The sequence below is a fragment of the Marmota marmota genome, unplaced genomic scaffold (genome assembly GCF_001458135.2).
Source record: "Marmota marmota marmota unplaced genomic scaffold, marMar, whole genome shotgun sequence".
Classification (NCBI taxonomy): domain Eukaryota; kingdom Metazoa; phylum Chordata; class Mammalia; order Rodentia; family Sciuridae; genus Marmota; species Marmota marmota.
Window position 1 is genome coordinate 7,935,537 of NW_026000021.1, and position 20,190 is coordinate 7,955,726.

A 20,190-nucleotide genomic window follows, 5' to 3' on the forward strand; every position below is an offset into this window, starting at 1 on the left:
GAAAACCTGCCCATGATGGCAAGCCCTGATTTTGTTGGTGTCGCATGATGACGACTCTCAAAGATTGCCTCGCCGTGCCGTACAAAACAGGTAAAGGTCTTTATTGGGCAGACAGTACTGTGAGAGGTACAGAACGCTGCAGGGTAAGGGGAATGGAGTCTACAGAATCTATACCTAACGTTACATAAACGGAGAACATCTTGTTCCTTACAGAGGAGTAAACCATCTCTCACAGACTGTAATGTATCATTACCATTTGACACAGCATATAGATATATGCATATATGGATAGATTATATAATTATTTATTACAAATAAACTAGTTTCACATCTCTCAAAAATGGATCCTGTTTTTACATGGATGTGCAGGTTCTGAGTGTATGAGAAAGGGTCATGTGCTTATTTAGCTTGTCCATGCAAAGCTCATACATATGTCACTAAGTACTTTAAAAAATAGAATGGTCTTCTTTAGAACAAATCTGTTTAGATTTAGGATTAGTAAAACAGTATGAAACTAATGAAACACACTGATAGAAATTAGTGATACACTGATGGTTCTGGTTATGTAAGAGGATGAGGGACTAAAGGGCCCAGTCTTCCCTTAAAATCTGCCAGGAGAGAAGAATCCTTAGAACTAGGAGGTGGCTGGGGCCACACACAGTCCAGAGGAGAGGGACCTGCTCGCTATCTGTTTCAGGCTTAGAGCACCACAGTTGGGCTTTCTGCCAAGCAGAGATCTTATCCTACCCCAAGAACTGTTTTACTCCAGAAAACAGAAAATGTCAGTTCCGGCTTGAGATGGGGAAGTGGGTCCCCTCCTGCAGGCATTGTCCTAAGTGTGTGATGGGGGGCAGCGGAGTGAGGGTACAGGACAGATGCACCCACTGGGCAGGCAGACCTTGTCCTGTGATGACAAACTGTATGAAAGAAGACTTTCCAAAAAAAGAAACTGATGTTCAGTTAAATATTGGCACCGTCTGCCTACGTGGAAACTTTTCGTCGTCCTGACGGTCTTCATGCGGAGCAGTCCTCCCTGGTCCCCAGGGCCACCTTCACTCAAACATCTCATAGTGACGCGTCTGCCTCACCCTTGGCACCATGTCGATGAGAAGCCTGCAAAGAGGAAGACAGACACCGTCACCGCAACACTGGGCCCACTGCAGTTTGGGGAAGCACAGAAGAGACTCGTTTTCTGAGGTCATTCATGTACCATAGGCGTCCAGTCAGTGGTTTCTAATATGTCCATGAATTTGTGTAATCATCCCCATTACCTTAATTCCAGAATGTTTTTATCCCAAAAAGAAAACCATTCCCACTAGCAGTCCTTCACCCCATTAGCAAACAATACTCCACTTCGGCCTGAAATATCCAGAGTAGGCAAATCCAAAGAAATCATCATACAGTATATAGCCACCTTTATCTGGCTTCTTTCATTTGGTATAATGTTTAAAGTTCATCTAAGTCATACTGTGTACCAGTTCTCCATTCCCTTTTAGGGATAAATAATAGCCCCCTGTATTTATTCTTCAGGTAAAGGGTGGTTTCTACTTGTGCCCATTATGAAAAACACTGCCATGAACATTTGGGTACAAGTTCTGGCATGGATTTGGCTTCAGTCCTCCAGAGCACACCCCAAGGATCAGAATTTCGGGGTTGAGGGACAGCTCCATGTTTAACATTTTGAGGAACTGCCAAATTACTCTTCAAAGCAGGCTCACCATACATGTTCCCATCCCCCCCCACGTCCTCACCAACACTTGTAACTGCTCCTGGTTTTGAGTATAGAGGTCCTAGTGGGAGCTGGGAAGGGTTTTAACACTTAAAAGCATAGTGCCTTTCAGAAACAGATGCTGGATCCAGAGTTGGCCATGCCAGTGTGCCACGTCTTCAGTGAGTGCCCTCCATGTGGGTTTTTCCTCAGCATGCACTGACCATCCCTTTTTACAAAGGGTTCTCCAAATCTACAGCCCAGCCTCTGGCCCAATGTTGCTACCTGGCCTCTCCCAACTCATTTAGAGCATTACCCATGGGTGGCAGGAGGCTGCATGGGTAAGGAAGCCACCCCAAGATGCTAGCCTGGGCATCCTGAAGACCAGCATTATAGAGAAAGAAAGTCTGTATTTCCAAGTCATGAAGGGCTAAAGGGAGGATTAGTTGATGGACCATAAAGACATCAGACAAAAGTAAAGGAGACCTTTTGTGGTTCAAACACTTTAATACTCTTGTTGGGATCTTTGCCTCCTGTGCCAACCCCTAGGAGAACTGACCCCTGGAAGGGGCTTTTCCGACCACTTGACAGTTCAGGATCAGGAGAAGCCTGAGCTATCATTTTCTGACTAGGGAAGCAGGTGGCAAGAGTGGCTCGCCTCCTGGCCACCAGGAAAACAAATATGAAAGAAAAAACATACTTGACCCCGTAGGCAAATATGGTGAGGCCGATCAGCACGCCTATGCTGCCATCCAGGTACCAGACCGACGCATTGTGCTTGAACACCTCCGCACTCAGAAGAATGGAGAAGCCCATCACACCACCCACGAGGGAGTTAAACCCTGCAAAAGGAGGAGAGATGCTGGACGGTGGTGCTCAGAGATCTGTCGTAGCCACTAGCCTGCCTCAACATCCTGGAGTACATGCAGAAAGGATGCAGCCCAGAGCTCTCTCATCACCTAGGACACCAACATGGCTCAAGTCCCTCCTCAGTTGTCACCAGGGACCTCCCTGGAGATAGCCATCCCCAGTCTCCACCCTAACCTGCTTTCATCTCTAAGCACTTATGCCCATATGAGACAGTGAGCAGGGGAGTGGGGCTCAGCATTGGTACCTACTAGAATGCAGACCTCAGGAGAAAAGCAGGAGCTCAGTTCCCTGTTGAATCCACAGACAATGCCTGGCACACAATAGACATTCAAATCCTGGCTTACACACATCTGTTGAATGTATGCTGAGCCAGGTACCCATCTGGGTGTTATAGATACATACAAACTTTGTCAATTTGAGGGTATATTATGCACTTTACTGATGAAATCACTAAGTAAGGGAGGTTCAATAATTAAACCAAAGTTATCTAGAGCAAGAAGGGCAGGGATGGATTCTATCTGAGCCTGTGTCTGTTCCCTCCAGCATCTGCACTAACATCCCAGAAGAGGAATGCAAAGTTTTGAACTGATAACATAACTGAAGAAATGTCAATAAAAACCAGAAAGGGAAGAAACACAACTTTTACAACTTGAACATCACACTTCCATTTTACCTATGAGCTGTCACAAGCCACACAGAAAGGGAATGGCTTAGGGCAGTTTCTGGAATTTCCCCATGACATAAACCACAAGGGTCCTCACCTGTTTTACCATCATAGTATCCCTGAGAGGAGCTCCAAGCTCCACCTCCTTCCTGGGGCAGCCTGCCCCCCAACCCCGTCGTGTAACAGAGCCATGTGTCTGCTGAACTCAAAAGCCCTCATTCTGGCTACAAGCAAGAAAATTGAGATAATACATTCATGCAGTCTGTACTCCTAGGAGAGAAAAGGCAGGTGGGGGACAGGTATGATCTGAGCAAAGCCTGGGTCAGTCCTATTCAGAGGCCCCTAGGACAGACCTCCAGGGGCTGCTCCCCATTCATGAGAATGAGACAGCTAAACCTGAGGCCTGCAAGGGCCTCTCAAGGACTGGCCTGGGACACACTGCAATGACCTTACCATCACTCAAAGTTTCAGCTGGTGACTCAGCTGAGCACACAGATTTAGACAAGAATACCTCATCTCACCAGCACCAAGCCCGACACTCACCTGGAACAGCAGCTTCTCTGTAAGGCCCACCCCATTCACCTGGGTCACTGTGGCTGGGGTGAACCCCATTCATGCCCCCACCCAACCTCTTCCTTGATTCCCATTTATGTCCCCCTCCTCAACCTCCATGAATTATCGCCCTTTATGAAATCTGCTCAAAGTTGCCTTCTTAAGCCAGTTTCATTTTTGTACCTCCTATTCTGCTCATAAAACCCTTTCTGAGATCATCCATGGCTCCATATTGCCACATAGATAGGTAAGTCCTCCTCCCTCTGTAAACTGCCTTCTTCAGCCTCCATCTCCTGGTTTCTTGCTTCCTCTCCAGCAGTTCCTTCTCAGCTTCCTTTGCTGCTCCTCCTCCACATGCCCACTGGAGTCACTTGGGCTCTTCCTCTGAACTCTCCCTCCATCTAAACTCTCCTCCTATCCCATAAGCCAGTTCTCTAAAAGTTCTATTTTTTTTTATTAACAACCCTTCCCTTCAGCTACAGACACACATCTCAATTCTTGCCCCTAAACATCTCACCCTCCAACCACCGCCTTCTCTGTGTTCAGTGCCACCCTCTTCCCAGGTAAGGAGGCCAGAAATTCAAGATCCCATCCATGACCTGTCCCACATCTAAAGTCCAACCATCAGGTGGGTCTTGCAGTTACCTCCCCAGTGCATTTTCAAATCTCCCCCCCTCTTGCCACCCCCAAACTCATCTGCACCCACTCCCCTCCTGCCCAGAGTTCCCATAAGCCATGGTCCTGCCAGCAACCACTTGGAGAAGTGGACAAAGCTAAAACTTTCTAAGGAAAGCCAACCATTACCTATTTCAAATCTCACCCAAACTTTTCACAGCTGACACCACGAGCCCCCTCCTGCCTGTCCCATGCTACCCCTACTGCTCCTCCCTCACTTCACTCTAGCCACCCTGGCCCCCTCAGTGAGACCCTTATCTTTGGGGCTCCTTCCCAGGTAGCCACTCAGAGCCCCTGAAGTACTTTGTCTACCCACTGTGCCTACTTACCTCTTCACCCATGCCTGGTATTTTCTCATAATCCTTGACCACCTGCTATTTTTGCCATTTTTCTTTTACCATCTTTCTCTCTTCACTAAAAACTAAGCTTAAGGACAGGAAATTTGTCCTTCAAACTTGCTATCTATATTCCTATATAGAGTCTGGCATTTATCAGAGGTGCAAATGATAGCTGCATTAATTAATTATCAGGGTAGGTGTGCAGGATGACTGTAGCTTTGCTGTCCCCTGTGTGAAGGAGCCAGCCCTTCCCTAGACCAGTCACCTGTGGTCCTGACAATGTGAACCCCAATGATGCTTAGAAAAGATGCAGAGGCCTGAGGTTCCCCAGATGGCCACTAGATGTCCACTTAGCTCCACCAAGTCAGCTCTGCTCTGCCCACCTGCATCAAGAACAGCCCAGGGGCCAGGGTGTGACCACAGGTATCTGATTCACGCTGAGGATTTCACCTCCTTTGCCCACATCTTCTAGGAGGGAGCTGCTCTCTGCTCTGTTTGGCCCACTGTTTTGTGATTACAAAGGCTCACATCTTAGGATCCTGCAGGAGAACACTGGGACAGGCACACAGGGACTAGGGACAGATTCCATGTCTGCTGCCACATCCCTTAATGTTGGAGGCTTTCCATTTACCCCAAGGGAAGAGCCTGGGCACCAGCCCTCTCACCAACAGCAGCACACCAGGCTCTAGCAGTCACTCACTTGAGCTTGGCCCTGTCCCCTCAGAGCTGTTTTAAAGAATTCTGCTAATGATGTAGAGTGGCACAAAACAATGGTGGGGGCCATCTTGATTAGAAACTTTAATAACAAGATCAGAATCTGTAATTAGGCACATTACTTGTTGTAGAATATTCTAATAGTTTTTCATATGCTTGAAAAATTATCAGAGACTCTTGTTAAGAGTTGGAAGAGAACAGTCCCTAGAGGCCCCTAGGTCAGAGGGGTTTCCTAACTTGCCACAACTGTTCCTTTGGACAGGACCAAAGCTGGGGCTCTTGTTCAGAGTTTTCCCCCAGGTGCCTACTCACAGTCTTCCTCCATCTGATTTGGCTACAAACCCATTTTACTCCTAGTCCTGATAGGCACCATATGCATACTGACTAAATATCAAGCAACAAAACCAGACAAGATACACAACACAGAGTGAGCTAGTCTGGAACTTACCATGGTCTCCCTCATCCACACCCTGCAGTCCCCTTTCCCTAAAGACCCACTTCCAGGTGTTAAGAATGTGTGGGTCACAAAGGACCTGGCAGAATCAGTCTGACACAGTTCACACAGCTTCAGCACAGGATCCAGACACCCACCAGGTGACAGGTAAGGGCCACCCTCCCTCTCTCCCTGCAAAGAAAGCGGTTTGCCAACTTGCTTCCCCTGGAGAGAAGATGCTGGGCTTAGCTCTGACAGGGTAGCAGTCCTGGGGTATATGTTCCAGACCCATTCTTCAGCGAATACCCAACATTAATGATAGCCATGGCTCCCCACACCCACCCTGCCCACCTCCCAAAGGGAGGGAAGAACAGAGAGGAGGTAATTACAGATTGCTCTCCAGTTCTGCTTATCAACAAATGAGTAAAGCCCAGATCCCAGACAATACAATTAGCCGGAGGCTGTAATTACTACTGCATATTTTGCCAGAGACACCTACTCCCACCAAGCAGGGGGCCCCTTCTGGTTCATAGCTTGGACAGCTTCTGGAACAGCACTCATCTCTCTGTATCCTCTCTTGTTAAACCCCCATGGCCATTTATTCCCAAGACCTACCCATTTAAACCACTTTCCTCTACCAGGGCCAAGGTCTCATCTCTGCAGAGACTCTCCTGCTTCCATCTCACCTCCTTCCATTGTTCTCCACCACAGACATCCAGAGGGCTCTTCAGAACATGCCAACGATGTCACGCCCTGTGCCCTAAAGACCTGGGCCAGCACTGTGTCCTTCAGAGAGACGTAAAGGGACTGCAACAGAGGCTGGAAAATCTAAACCCAGACATATGGCCACGCCCACTCATTCTTCCACTGGCTCACAAGCACCTCTGTGCTGTTCCTTCTTAAGAAAAGCAGGACTCTGCAGCAGAGGGAGGCATTTTCTTTTTCACATTAGAAAACACCAGACCACAAAAATTACACTTGGGTGAACATTTGACCCAAGTTCTGGATCTGCCCCAGGTAGGAAAGGGCACAGTTCATCCCAGGTCTTATAGGACACTGTGTATTACGGTCAACTTGATACCACTAATGCCATGACGTCTGGGTGGGTGACAGACCTCCTGGGTCTGCTTCTGTCCTTCTCATGAAATGAAAACCATAGGGGTTATTTAACTAGGTTGCAACCCTAGTTGGAGTCCAGGGAAGGACACCTGAGGGGCAGACACCTGAAAGGCATGACTCTGCATGGCGAGCTGGTCTACCCAGCTCACACAGCACCTAGCAGAGCTCCAGACGCAAGACATGGGACCATAAAACCCACTGATTCAGGGTTCATCACCATCTCACTCCATAGGCGTTGATCCTCAGAATTCTCACTTCTTCCCACCCTATGGCTGAGGAAGGCAGTATCGGGGGCTCATCTGGGCACAGGGAGAACCTGAGGCTCCCCTCCCTGCTCTTCAAACAAGGCCTTCATGCTACTTCAAAGAAGAGCAGGAAGAGCAGGGTTCAGCCCAGGTAGCCAATCCTGTTACCATTCACACAGTTTTCATGGATTAAAAAGCTTTGGCTGCATACAGGCCAAAGGCCTCCCCATCCCAGGCTGTATAAGGGCAGAAGCGAACAGCGCACCAGCTGGAGTGGTCCCTTCAAAACTGATTCTGAGAGCTGAGGGCCCAATGGCACACGGGAGCACTGGGCACTGCAGGGTTCACCTTTCCTGGGGTGACACTATACCTAGCCCCTTGATATGGACCATGGAGACAGCACCAAACCTCAGTGTGCCCACATGGGTTGGGACATTGCTTCAAAATGACCATTCCTGGGCCCCAGTCAAGGTCCTGGAATCAGAAACGTCAGGAACCTGATTTTAACAAATATCCCAAGAAAGTTTGATGCCATGAGCTTAATGGTAGTCGGCTGCCTAGCATCTAATCTGGGGGGCCTCAGGTTTTGAAGTCAGAATCTCAGATCACATAACTCCCACCTGCAACTATCCATATAGGTGATGCTCTTTCCAGGGCAGCTGTGGCTGTACAGCCTGGGCCTTCTCTTGCCTTCCCAAGAGAAAATGCTGCAGATGCAAAAAGTGGAGGGTGAGGAGCCAGTGGTGGGGACTGGGACCATACAATTCCTGGACTTGAACTGAGTCCCTGAGTGGAAACAGCCCTTCAGTTTCATGTCCCTGTGCCCCACCCCGTGCATCCAAAGCCCAGCTCCACATGGAGCAAAGCATCAATGTGGAACAGGAGGAGGAGTCACAACCCACACTGCATCCCCATGCTCCATCACTTGGGCAAGAAGGGCTCTCTGCAGTGCCATCCTCCCAGTCTAAAACCACAATGCAGCCAGCCACCCACATCCCTCTGCATTAATGCATTTCAATTATAACCGCAAGAGTTTCAGAGGATGGAATGTTTCTTGCCTTAAGGAAAAAAAATCCCAGTTATTTCTGCTCTATTTTGTACAGATACACACCAAGCCTTTGCCCTTTGCCCTCCCTTGCTTTACCCTGACCTCCTAGACTCTATGTGTGCTCAGGAGTGAATAAAAATAAAATGGATATGAAGAATTGCATGTCAAATCTTATTTATATGTCAATGCTAGTTTGGGATCTGAAATGCACTTTTCCTGAATTCACACACCAGATTCTCTGCATCTCAGAAGTCCACATAGGAAGCTCCTCCTGACCCATGAGGATACACATGGACATTTCTAGCTGGTTTGGCTTTTAAGCAGAGAAGTCATGGATGGTTTCCTCAGTGCAACACCTGATGACTTTGACCTGAACTCCTGAGCACAGGTTCACTAGCTAGAGAAAAAGAAACATGGCAAGTACAGAGAGGAAATGCTTGTAGAATGCAGAAAACACAGTTCCTTTTTACTTGAAATAGTGTATCAAACCTAAGACTCCAGGAAACCTTTGTGCTTCCTGATTAAGAGGCTGAGAGGCCCAAGTCTCTCTGTTAAGGGGTCAGGAGTGATTCACAAAGAGTTTATTAAATTTTAGGGCATGAGACATCTGTGCTGATACAAGGGCCAGGAGAGTCATCAAAAGTTTGGGGAGAAAAGGATGGGGACAAATGAATTCCAAATTGTTGAGCTCTCCTGCAAGACAAGCATCTAAAAGTAATCCAAACAGCACCTTTCCTTGCTGTGAGCTCAGCCCCCAGAGATCAGGGCACAGTGGCCTTACTCACCATCTGTTATGAGTGCTCTGCTGGTCAGAACTTTTCCCAGCATGAACTTCAACACAGCCAGTATGCTGCAAAGGATCCCACTTAAAATGGAGACACTGAACAGGAAATCATCCTAGAAAAGAAAATGCCAGATTTCAACAGTTCATCTCCTGCTAGAGCAGTTCATCTGCAAACCACTTACAATGAAGATCAGCTTTGCTCCAAGTACAAATAATCAGTCAGTTATGCTGCCACCAACTCGGGGTGTACGCTGTGCTTTCCTCCTCAGTCATGTCACTGGAATTTAGAAAAGATAACCAAATGTAGATATCCAGGTGTATATTTCCTTAGAAATTCATTATGTATTTATTTCCCCATAGGAGAGCCACCTTTTCACTATTCTGCTAAAATGAGTGGCAATCATTGATCAATAACAGAGTTGGTTAGAATGCTAATGGCATCTAAGTAGAGTTTTCCACAGATAACTCCCAAAGCAGTTGATTGAAAAATTTGGAACACATCACAGGCCTAAGTACCTTTCAACACAGAGCCACCTGAAATAACCACAGGGTTAATTATGACCAGAGTTCCTTAAAACCTTATTTTTTTCTTCAATTCACACAATTGAGAGTTGAAATAATGCCTTCCGGGTGGGGAAAAATGGCATCTAAAAATACAGTCTGCTATTGATGTTATCTTAACACTTCCTATGAGTTGCTACCTTACGTTTGCAAGCAAATGAGTGAGTCACCCACACACCACCACCTCATGACATCAGGCCCACTGAGTTCAGCTTTGAGCTCCTGCGCCTCACTCCCATGAGACACAGCCTCCAGATTTTCCAGTATTAAAATGCAGCTGCCAGCAGAAATAGGATATGGCATCACACATCCACAAAGAAATAGGATTCTCCTTAAGCATTTTATTAATAAATTCACTAGCTTAGTGACAGAAACTGAGAAAAGGGACACAGCCTGGGCTCAAAACTGAACAGATCATTTGAAAGAAATATCAATGTAGCATCACGGTACCTCTCCCAAAATACAGGTCGATGGCATTGCAGTAGTTTTAACCATGTGTGTTGGGGTATTCTCTGCTACTCCTTCCTTCCAACTGTGGAAATCAATCCTCCCTCCCTACTATCTTCCCTTGAGCATGACCTAGACATGGTGACTCAAATCTAACAAATAGGGCTGGAAAGGGAAAATCATTAGCACCTTTACAGTGGAGAAGCCCAGGACACCACCTCACTAAGCGACCAAGGCTAATGTCACCATACTTAAGTTGTGTTGATATGAGCCCTGCAATGTGATATGACAGGAGGGGCCCTTCACCTCCATGATGTTCTACCCCAAAAAATAAAGCCTCAAGTTTAATTGTGAGAAATACTGAAGCAAGTTGGACATGATACCTGACCAGATGTCAAGGTCAGGAAGATGCAGAAGGACCAAGAAACTGTCCTAGACAAGAGTTTGAGGAGATGCAACAACCAAACACAACATGGTGTCCTGAATGAGATCCGGAAAAAGACCTTCAGTGGAAATACAGGGAAATTACAATCAAGCCCCCAGCTTTGTCAATAGCATTGTGGATAAATGCACCATGGCCATATGAGACATCTGAGTTATCAGTTTGCTACCTAGGCTGGAAGCCTTTCTGGCTCTATTCAGTCTCTCTCCAAGCAAAGCCTGACTCATCCCTACATTTCTAGAGATGGATCAAGTCTGCTCACCCCCCATAAGCTCTGGGAACTGGTACTTGGTGTGCCCTCCTTTCCCTCCCCAGACACATTTCAAGAAGAGCCACCCATGGCTCTGGTCCTGTCTTGGGGCTGCCAATTCAGGCAGCTCACTGCTGATGGGCAGGCCTGGATACCCACAGCACAGGGATGTGCCTGGAAGATCTGCTCAGTTTCAGACTTCCCCTTACTAGGATTTCAGAGTCCAGCTCTGTACTCTCAGTTCTCTCTTCCATAAGGGGCAGGGAAATATTGCTAAGCAGCTGACTTGCAATAAAAGTAGTGATTCTTATTGAAGATCCACACACATTATCCACACACTTCTTCCACCAAAGGCTAAATTAAGTACTCTTGGGGAGCTGGAAAAAAGTACAGTAAGCATTCCTATAAAAGGAACACTGGCAACTTATTACCTAGAAAAATCTACTCCAGATAGAATGCAAAGACCTGTCAGAGAGACTGGGAGTTAGGATCCACAGTGGCTTATCAAGGGGGGTGGGGTCTTGAGGTCCTTCTTTCTCCCAAGAAATAACCTCTTAGAAAAGCCCTCCATGGACTGGGCAACTCTGAGGTCCACTCCTGGAGGACAGGGAGTGGGTTTCTGAGGTCATAAAGTGGGAGTGTTGGGCAGTCGTTCCAGGCACCACCAACTTATTACCTGTGTAACTGTGAGCAGGTCAGCTCCCCTCCCCATTTTCATCTCTCAGTGTCCCTCTCTACAAAAAGGAAATAAATCCTAGTATCCCTTGTGACCACATACCACGTGCACAGAGCTTGGCTACATGCCTCAGAAATTTCTTCCTAAATGTTTCCAAGTTCAAGTTGGTCCCAGGGACATCTGTTTGACAAGAGGGAAGTAAAAGGGGAACAGCAGCCATCAATCCCTGAAGGGCATGAGGGCATCCAGTCACTGCTGCAGCTCAGATTTGTGCTGATGGCAGGATCACCTGGGAGGGCAGCAGCCAGCCCACTGCCCTCTTCCATTTTCTTGGAAGACCTTCTGAAGCTTCCCCCAGGCCTAAGCCAGGCCCGCTGGCAGCTTCACAGCAAGAGCTCCCAGCTTCTTCTGCAAGTTATCTGGCTTAGAAGCTGAGAGAGTAAAGGTCAGGTTCGGTTCTAGGCTGGCTTTCCCAGCACCAGTTTGTGCTTGCCCACTCACTGCACACCCAAGTCCTTCCTGACCACCAGCCTGCTGATTTCAGGCCCAACTTCATCCTCAGGAGAGTTGGCAGCCTTGTAGGGACTACTCACCAGCAACTGCCACCATATAAAGTCTCATTCCTGCTGCAAGTGCCTTATTCTGTATCACTTTTAGTAGTCTCCCTTCTCTGCTCGAACCCTGACATAGCCTTCAAAGGGCTATTTCAAAAGACCTCATGCCTGGCACAGAGTGAGTGTCATATAAGTATTTGAAAGCTAAAAATGTGGACAGACAATATGAAAAAGGCAGGTTTTCCTGTCTATAGATTATTTCTACCAACAACCCTCTGCTCCCAGGACTGGCCCTGAAGGAACAACTGCTTTCCCCTCTGGGGAGACCCTGGCCATCTTTGAGTTTCACCAAAAGCTCCAGAGTATGGCTCACCACTGCTGAACTAATATGTCTTTGAAAAAAATAAACTCTGCAGCAGAACCCAAGGAGGGCCTGACACGTGTATACCTGCCAAAGTCCTTCTCCCCAAACCAGCTTTCAAATTTCTAGCAGTTCTGTGGTATTGGGGAAGGCCAAAAATGGCTATAGTTACATTCCCTCACCAAGACATTTAGTGGGTTATGTTATGTTTTGAGTGTGTAGCCAGGGCTGGTAACGACTATGTTATGGTTAGTAAAGGCCAGAAACACTGTGATTCAGATACACACTAAAGTCAGAAACACTGACTTGTGAGCATGTGCCCCTTATGTAACCCATTGGCAGTGTGCCCTTCTTTGTTTGGCCTGCAAAATAAAATGGGCCTACGGAAAAGACTTGGGGGGCAAGAGGGGCTAAAAATGGAACTGGCTGGGGGCTAGTTAATAGCCATGGCTACCACTGAATAAAGCATGTCCTCTATCCTAACTATGTCTTGCATCTTCTTGCACCTGCCAGTCTTCCACCTGAAATCTGTTTCCTGGTTCAGAGCCACTAATCCCCGGCTTGTGGTTTCCATACCCAGAGCCCGAGGAATCTTCTCAGGGGAAAGTGCTCTTCTCTCCACCCTGCAGCATCACTGAATACTAATTAGCATGAGCATAATGCCAAGGAGACAGAACCACTAGCCTGATCCAGACACCAGCCCATTAGGGATCCATAGGTTGAAACCCTAGCTCTTAGTGTGGTGGTTTTTGGAGATGGGGCCATTGAGGAGGTAATTAGGGTTAAATTAGATCATGAGGGTTGGCCCCAAATAATGGGATTAGTGTCCTTATAAAAAGAAAACAGATGAAATCTTCCTTCCCTACCCACACATGGGAAAGACCAAGTGTAACCCGAAGATCCCCCACCAGTTACTGACTGTGCTACCATCATGATCTTGAACTTTGAGTCTCCAGAATTGTAAGGAATAAATTCCTCTCATTTAAGCCACCCAGTTGATGGCATTTTGTTATGGAAGCACAAGTCAAGACAGTCTTCAAATTTAAAAAAAGAAGGCATTTCTGAGAAGATGCCTTCCTGAATGCCAGAAGCCAGAGCAGGCACGACGAATGGTGAGGACCTGTAGCCTGTGCAGGAATGCACTGCTGGTGATTCTTGCAAAGGACAGCCATGACTGTCATCTCAATTCTCACAGCTGGGCTGTTGGGCACCTGACAAGATGCAAAAACAGACACAAGAAGGTAAATGACTTGCCCAGGATCACTCAGCTGGTGGCTGGACCTGGAAGTACATCCTGTACCAGGATGCTTCATTTATAGCCTCATAATCACCCTGCCCGTCCCTGAACTATGGACTCCATGAAAACATGGACACCCATTTCCGCATATGCATTTGGTTCCCACTGTTACCAGTGCCTAGCTTCTATAATTTCTCACACTTGAATCTTCACTAACCAATGGAAGATTAAGACAAAAATGTTTATGGAAATTAGCCACCCATTCAGAGTCAAGGGTAAGTGTTCATTAAAGGCAAACCCTACATAAATTATGTTCCCCTTTTTGACCTTGGACTGGTGACAGACTTTTTTTTTTTAATAATCAATTCAAAACCATAAAAAAGATTATCTATTTGACTATATGAAAATTAAAACACCCAGGGAATGTCATATTCAAATACAAACTGAGAAACACACATAGGGTTTATCTTAACGTATAAAGCATTCACAGTAGTTCATAAGAAAAAGACCAATGAAATAACATAAAGCAGAAAACACACATGGGCAAAAGACGATTTAACTAGGCACAGTAATACACACCTGTAATCCCAGCAGCTTGGGAGGCTGAGACAGGAGGATCACGAGTACAAAGACAGCCTCAACAAAAGCGAGGCACTAGCAACTCAGTGAGACCCTGTCACTAAATAAAATACAAAAAAGGGCTGGAAATATGGCTCAGTGGTTTTGTGGCCCCCAGTTCAATACTCAGTACCGCCCACCCCCCCAAAAAGACAATTTAAATTAATATGAATTTTGAACATATGAAAGATGTTGAAACTCACTTATAAAAGCAATGAAAAAATCAAAACTACAATAAGATATCATTTTTTACCTAAACAAAACTATTGCAAGACTATGGAAAATAGGCTCTCGTACAATTCTGATGTCAGTGCAAAATGGTTGAATCTATCAAGTAAACAATTTGGCAATTTCTCTGAAAAGTTCAAGTATATCTACCTTTTGACCAAGCCATCCATATAAGTGAGTTTATCTTACTACTATACCCATGCATGTATGAAAAAGACAATATATACGGCAGCATTCACTGACAGAACTGAAGAGAAAATGGAAAATTTCAAAATTAATTGTTTCACCACTTAGCCACATCAGTGGTAGCATGTTTGCCTCTAGATAGAGATGAAGGTTCTAATGCCTCACTCTGAGTACTTGATGAAGTAAATAAACAGAAAATCGGTAAGCATATAGAAGACTTCAACAACACCGTCGACCAACTTGACCTGACAAAGGATCCGTCTTCCCTACCAGAGCAAAATACACATTTGTTTCAACAGCACATGGAATATTAATAAATGTAAAACACATTCTGTTCCAGAAAACAGAACACAGCCAATGAAAAAAATTCAAATTATATGAAGTATATTCTCTAACAATATTGGAATTAAGCTAGAAATTAGCAACAGAATCATATACATAATAGCACCATATTCAGAAATATAGAACAAAACAACACACTCTTTAGAAGCTTATAATTCAAAGAAGGAAGCACCAACTTTCTAGAAAGTTATAAAATATTCTAAAGTAAAAGAAAAAACAGCATACTAAAATTAGTGGGGCAAAGCAAAAACAATTGGCTTAGAGGGAAGTTTATAGTAAATAGTTCATAAGAAAATATTCAAAGGCCTCAAATAAATGATCTAAGCTTTCCCTCTAAGAGAGGATTAAAAGAAAGTCAACTAAATCCCAAAATAAGAGCAGAAATCAATGAAACAGAGCTGAAGGTATAGCTCAATGGTAGACATTTGCTTAGCATGAACAAGACCCTGGATTTGATCCCAGGAAATAAGGAAGGAGAAAAAGAAATCACTGACACAGAAAATGGATAAACAATAGAAAAAAATTAATAATACAAAATTTGGTACTTTTTAAAGACCAATGTAGAAATGTTTATTCATAGAGTAATCTGTCATCTTGATCCTTATCTTTGTCCATTAGGTTGTTATAACAACATACAAGCTAGGTGGCTTATCAACAATAGAAATTCATTGCTCATGGTTCTGGAAACTGGACTGTCCAAGGGGGCAGCAGATTCAGTGTCCGGTAAGGGCCCATCTTCTTCTCAGAGACATACGTTCTAGCTGTGTGGTAGAAAGGGCAAGGAGCACTATCCCCCTCACAAGAGCTCTGCCCTCACAACCTAATCACTTCCCAGAGGTCCCACCTCTTAGTGACATCATGCTGCAGGTTAGGATTGCAACTGATGAATTTGGTTACATAAGCATTCAGAGCATAGAATGCTCAGTAGAAGTTAGGATTCTAAGGTTGCACACCTACCTCAGGAAAAGCTCATAGGGGCAGGGAAAGGAGAGGCCTCACTTGTACTCCAAGATACCAGACAAGAGCTGGGTATGAACATGTCCCTCCCCTCCCTCTCTGCCAGTCAAGACATGGGCAGACAAGGCTTGACAACAACAGCCTACCCATGCCCATCACAGGGCTGCTGAGCTCCCCATGCCCTTTGTGGACAGCAGCCCAAGGTCCCTGCTAGAGAGTCAAAGCCCCAAATTCATTTCTTAAACCAGGCTCAGTGGCACACATCTATAATCCCAACTACTCAAGAGACTGGGGCAGGACCATAAGTTTGAGAGCAGCATGGGAAACTCAGTAAAATCCTGTCTCGAAATTAAATTTTACAAAGGGCTGGGGGTATGGCTCAGTGGTAGAGTGCTTGCCTAGCACATGCAAGGACCTGGGTTTAGAGGGAGGGAGGGAGGGAGGAAGGAAGGAAGGAAGGAAGGAAGGAAGGAAGGAAGGACTTCCTATGTTGAAGCCTAATACCCAAGGCAATTTGATACAAGAAGGGAGAATACCTGAGAGGTGACTAGGTCATGCAGACAGAACCCTAATAAATGCAATTAGAGACCTTCCTTATAAGGTCTCCTTCCCCATGTGAGGACACATCAAGAAGATGGCCATTTATGAACCAGGAAATTGACCCTCAAAAACACCAAACCCACTGAAGCCTTGACCTTGGACTTCCCCACCTCCAGAACTGTGAGAATGCCTGTTGTTTAGGAGCCCCCTCAGTTTATGGGATTCAGTTACACCTCGAATGCTCTAAGATGGTCCCCCCAACCCAAACATGAGGACATAGAAGTAGCCACCTCACCTACTCCCAATCTGCTTTCTACTTTACAGATGGCAAGTGACAGGGGCCACTGATAAGTCCACCTATGAACTAATGAAACTTGGACTCCAATTTCCCAACTTCATTGGTCCATATGAAAAACAACACCCTATCCTGATGGAATAAATTATTCATAAAGGAATACCAAGAACCTGACAGACCCCAGTGATACAAAAAGTTCACATCCCAAAGTCTTTGGTCTATGTCAAGAATAATCCTGTCTTACCTTGGAGAATAAGTCACAGAGACACACTTCTGGGACTCTGAATCTGACTATCACCAAACAAGGAAGAGCATAACTTCTGCATAAACATAGGGCGATCTTAAAATCACCTAAGATTAAAGTGGGGAAAAGGCTTAGGAAGCATCTAATTCATGCTTCAATTAGGAAACTAAACCTTTGAAAGAGACCATGTCTCCCCAGAAAGCAAAGAGATACATGATGGCAGAGCCGTATTCCAAGCCAAGGATCCTGTCCCCTCCAGCTCTGCTCTGAAGCCTGACAGTATCCATCCTTTCCAGTTCTCTCAGCCCAGGCTGGAATGTGGTGAGAACCAGAGGCTAATTTTAGAACTCAAAGGCAATTAGGGGAGAGCTGACAAAACCTGATCTGGGTGAGGATTCTTATGCTGATGTGTGGTATTTGTTGTTGTAAGCTAGCTCAGGAGACCTTGGTCAGCCAGACCAGGGCCTCTGTCAGCTTTTCTCCTGGAAGATGGAAGACATATGACCTATGCACTGTCCCATATGCAGTGTAGTGAGCTGGTGAAGAGTTCCCATGACCTGTTAAACAACAATAGGATGATATCTTTTTCCAGTTTTCCACAGAATAGTCAAACCCAACCAATCTGACTGGATGTCCTTTGTGTCTTATCACTGTACCCCCTCATTTATTCTGCTTCAGCTATCCTGGTCTCTTCCCTGATCCTCAATAATGACTGGCATGCTCCTACCTCAGGGCCTTTGCATGTGCTATATTCCCTGTCTCTGGAGTCTCTATATATCTACATGGCTTACTACCTTGCCTCTGGCTAACTTTTTCTGCTCAAATATCAGCTTCTCAGGGAGAAGCATAAACCCCCTTCATACCCTGATTTTTAAAAAGTATGCTTAAATTTAAAATGAACTAGATGCGTGCTTAAATTTAAAATTAACTAGAATTAAAAATTAATGCAACTGAAAACTCAGTTCCTCATTTGACTAATCACATTCAAATATTTAACATGGCTCTGGGCTATCATGTCAGAGTGCAGTTCTAGAACTTTTCCATTGTCATTGAAGGTCATATTGGTTAGTGCTAATTCAGAAACAAGCTGGGCTTCCCTCAGAACTTGACATAAAGCAAAGCAAAGCAGTAAGTAGCTAGAGAGAGGTTCAGAAAAGAGCAGGACAGGAGCAGTTAGTGATCATGACCTGGGAAATGGCCAAAATGTAGCAAACAAGATAGGTCCTTAAATTCAGCAAACCACAGGGCTAACCTCATCCTGACAGAACAGTACCACAGATGGTTTCCTCATTCCTTCTCAGCCTTCTGCAACCACTTTCTGACTTCAATAACCATGGGTTCATTTCTCCACAAGGTATGTATTAGTTTTTTAATTTGGCTTCTTTGGGAACATGTTCTGAAATTCAGTCCATGATGGTGCAGGTATCAATGGTTTGTTCTGTGTGGTCCTGGGGTCTAACTCTAGTGATTTGTTTCACAGCCCTCCCCATGAAAGGTTTCTCATAATTCAATCTAAATGCCTTCTACTGACACGGGGCCTTTATTATTTAGGTTCCCAATGGAGATGGGCAATCATTGATGCCACGGGCAGAAAATGAAATAGGAGGGAGGCTGATAGGGTCTAATCTTTTCCCCTGATTTGGGAAACCATCTGCCTTCAGAAGAGATGTACCTTCAGGTCAAAAGATCACAGTGAAATGTCAGGAGGTAGAGAATCTGCTAGAACAACCTCCCATCCGGGCCTACAGCAGTCTCTAAAAGGGCCAGTCCAATCACTGAGGAAGACCTCAGCTCTCAGGACATCTCAATGCAATCCCTCTCCCCTTTCCAACCTGCTCTGCCCATCACTCCCACCCAATACCCTCTACACCCACAAAGAGGTGGGGGTGTGAGTTAATAACTGTAAAACTGATTCATCTTCTCATCCATTATCATCCTCAAGCAGAGCAGGAGGTCTTTGTTTCTAGCGGTTGACAGCCTGCAACAGTTTCTAACATAGTAACGCCAAGTTTCTCTGTCCTACTGGCTTCTGCTCTTATCTTCCCATACAGCCTCACCTCAAAACATTCGTATTCATGGTATTGCTCACTGCAAAACCTTGGATAGATTTTTTTTCCCCCCATCAGTACCAGTTGTCACCTCCTATGTTGAGCTGAAGTTGTAATTCCAGATCACAATGAACTGTGGCCACTGACACCAGACAGAGACCAAGAATGAAAAACCAACCGGCCTTTCGTCCACACACCCACATGTTCCTTTTCATAAGATGTGAGACAGCAGGCTAGAGGGCTCACTTGCTTATGCCTGCAAAAAGGCATCCTTTACCTTCCTAATGAGAACAAATTTCAAACCATCCTGACACTACATGTGCTTGAGTATCATCCAGGGAAATGCTAGTGCTGGCTGAATAATAAATGAATATTGATTTACGGCCCCAGGTGAAATTAAAACAGTCACTCTCGTCCCCGCATCTTTTCATCACCCCTCTGCCCCACCCCCATCCATGAGAAAAGCTGGCAGATGTAGAGAAAATTATACCAAGCACCAGCCCCCAATTTCCCCTGGTTATTAAATTATTTTGACAAATTGCAATGGACTCATATTCAATGACTTCAAAATTTTGAATTAGCATCAGACCATTTGGATGAAGGGGATGGCAAGCACTGATGTTTAGACAAGCAGGTATGCAGACTGGTCACTGTGGGGGGGGGGCTCATGGGCAAACTGGGAAGCCCCAGCCCCATGTCTCCTGGCCAGCTGGCCAACCTGAGAGGTGAGGCCCTGCACAGTGTCAGGAAAGGAGCAGATGCCAGCTCCCGGGCACCACAAAGCCGAGGTTGATGGTAAGGTCACGGGAAGCCACAAGGAAGGGTGCAGCACTGTCAGCCATGGGACATGGAGGACACCTTGAGGCACATGGCTGCTATTCCAAGATGCAGCCTGACTTCTGTCAAATAAGGCATTTGTCAGATTGCTGTTTTCTAATGCAGGATAAGTACTGCAAGAGTCTCTGAGGTGAGTACTCTGATCCCTGAATGTGGCCAGCGAATCTGAGATGAGCCACGCTGGTGATCCCACCTTCCTCCCCTTTAAGTGACCATA

At 45.7% G+C, this 20,190-nt stretch overlaps 1 protein-coding gene across 1 annotated transcript in view; it reads right to left on the bottom strand.

Moving 5' to 3' along the window:
• Positions 1-75: 75 nt before the first annotated feature.
• The window catches only part of Tmem163 (transmembrane protein 163), a 209,631-nt gene continuing 189,516 nt past the window's right edge, over positions 76-20,190 (bottom strand). The window contains exons 7-9 of the mRNA XM_048810445.1: positions 9,152-9,263; positions 2,409-2,550; positions 76-1,113 (exon numbers count right to left, since the gene is read on the bottom strand). Of these exons, the coding sequence (XP_048666402.1) occupies positions 1,053-1,113; positions 2,409-2,550; positions 9,152-9,263 (315 nt within the window). The 3' untranslated portion in view covers positions 76-1,052. The remainder of the gene's footprint in view (positions 1,114-2,408; positions 2,551-9,151; positions 9,264-20,190) is intronic.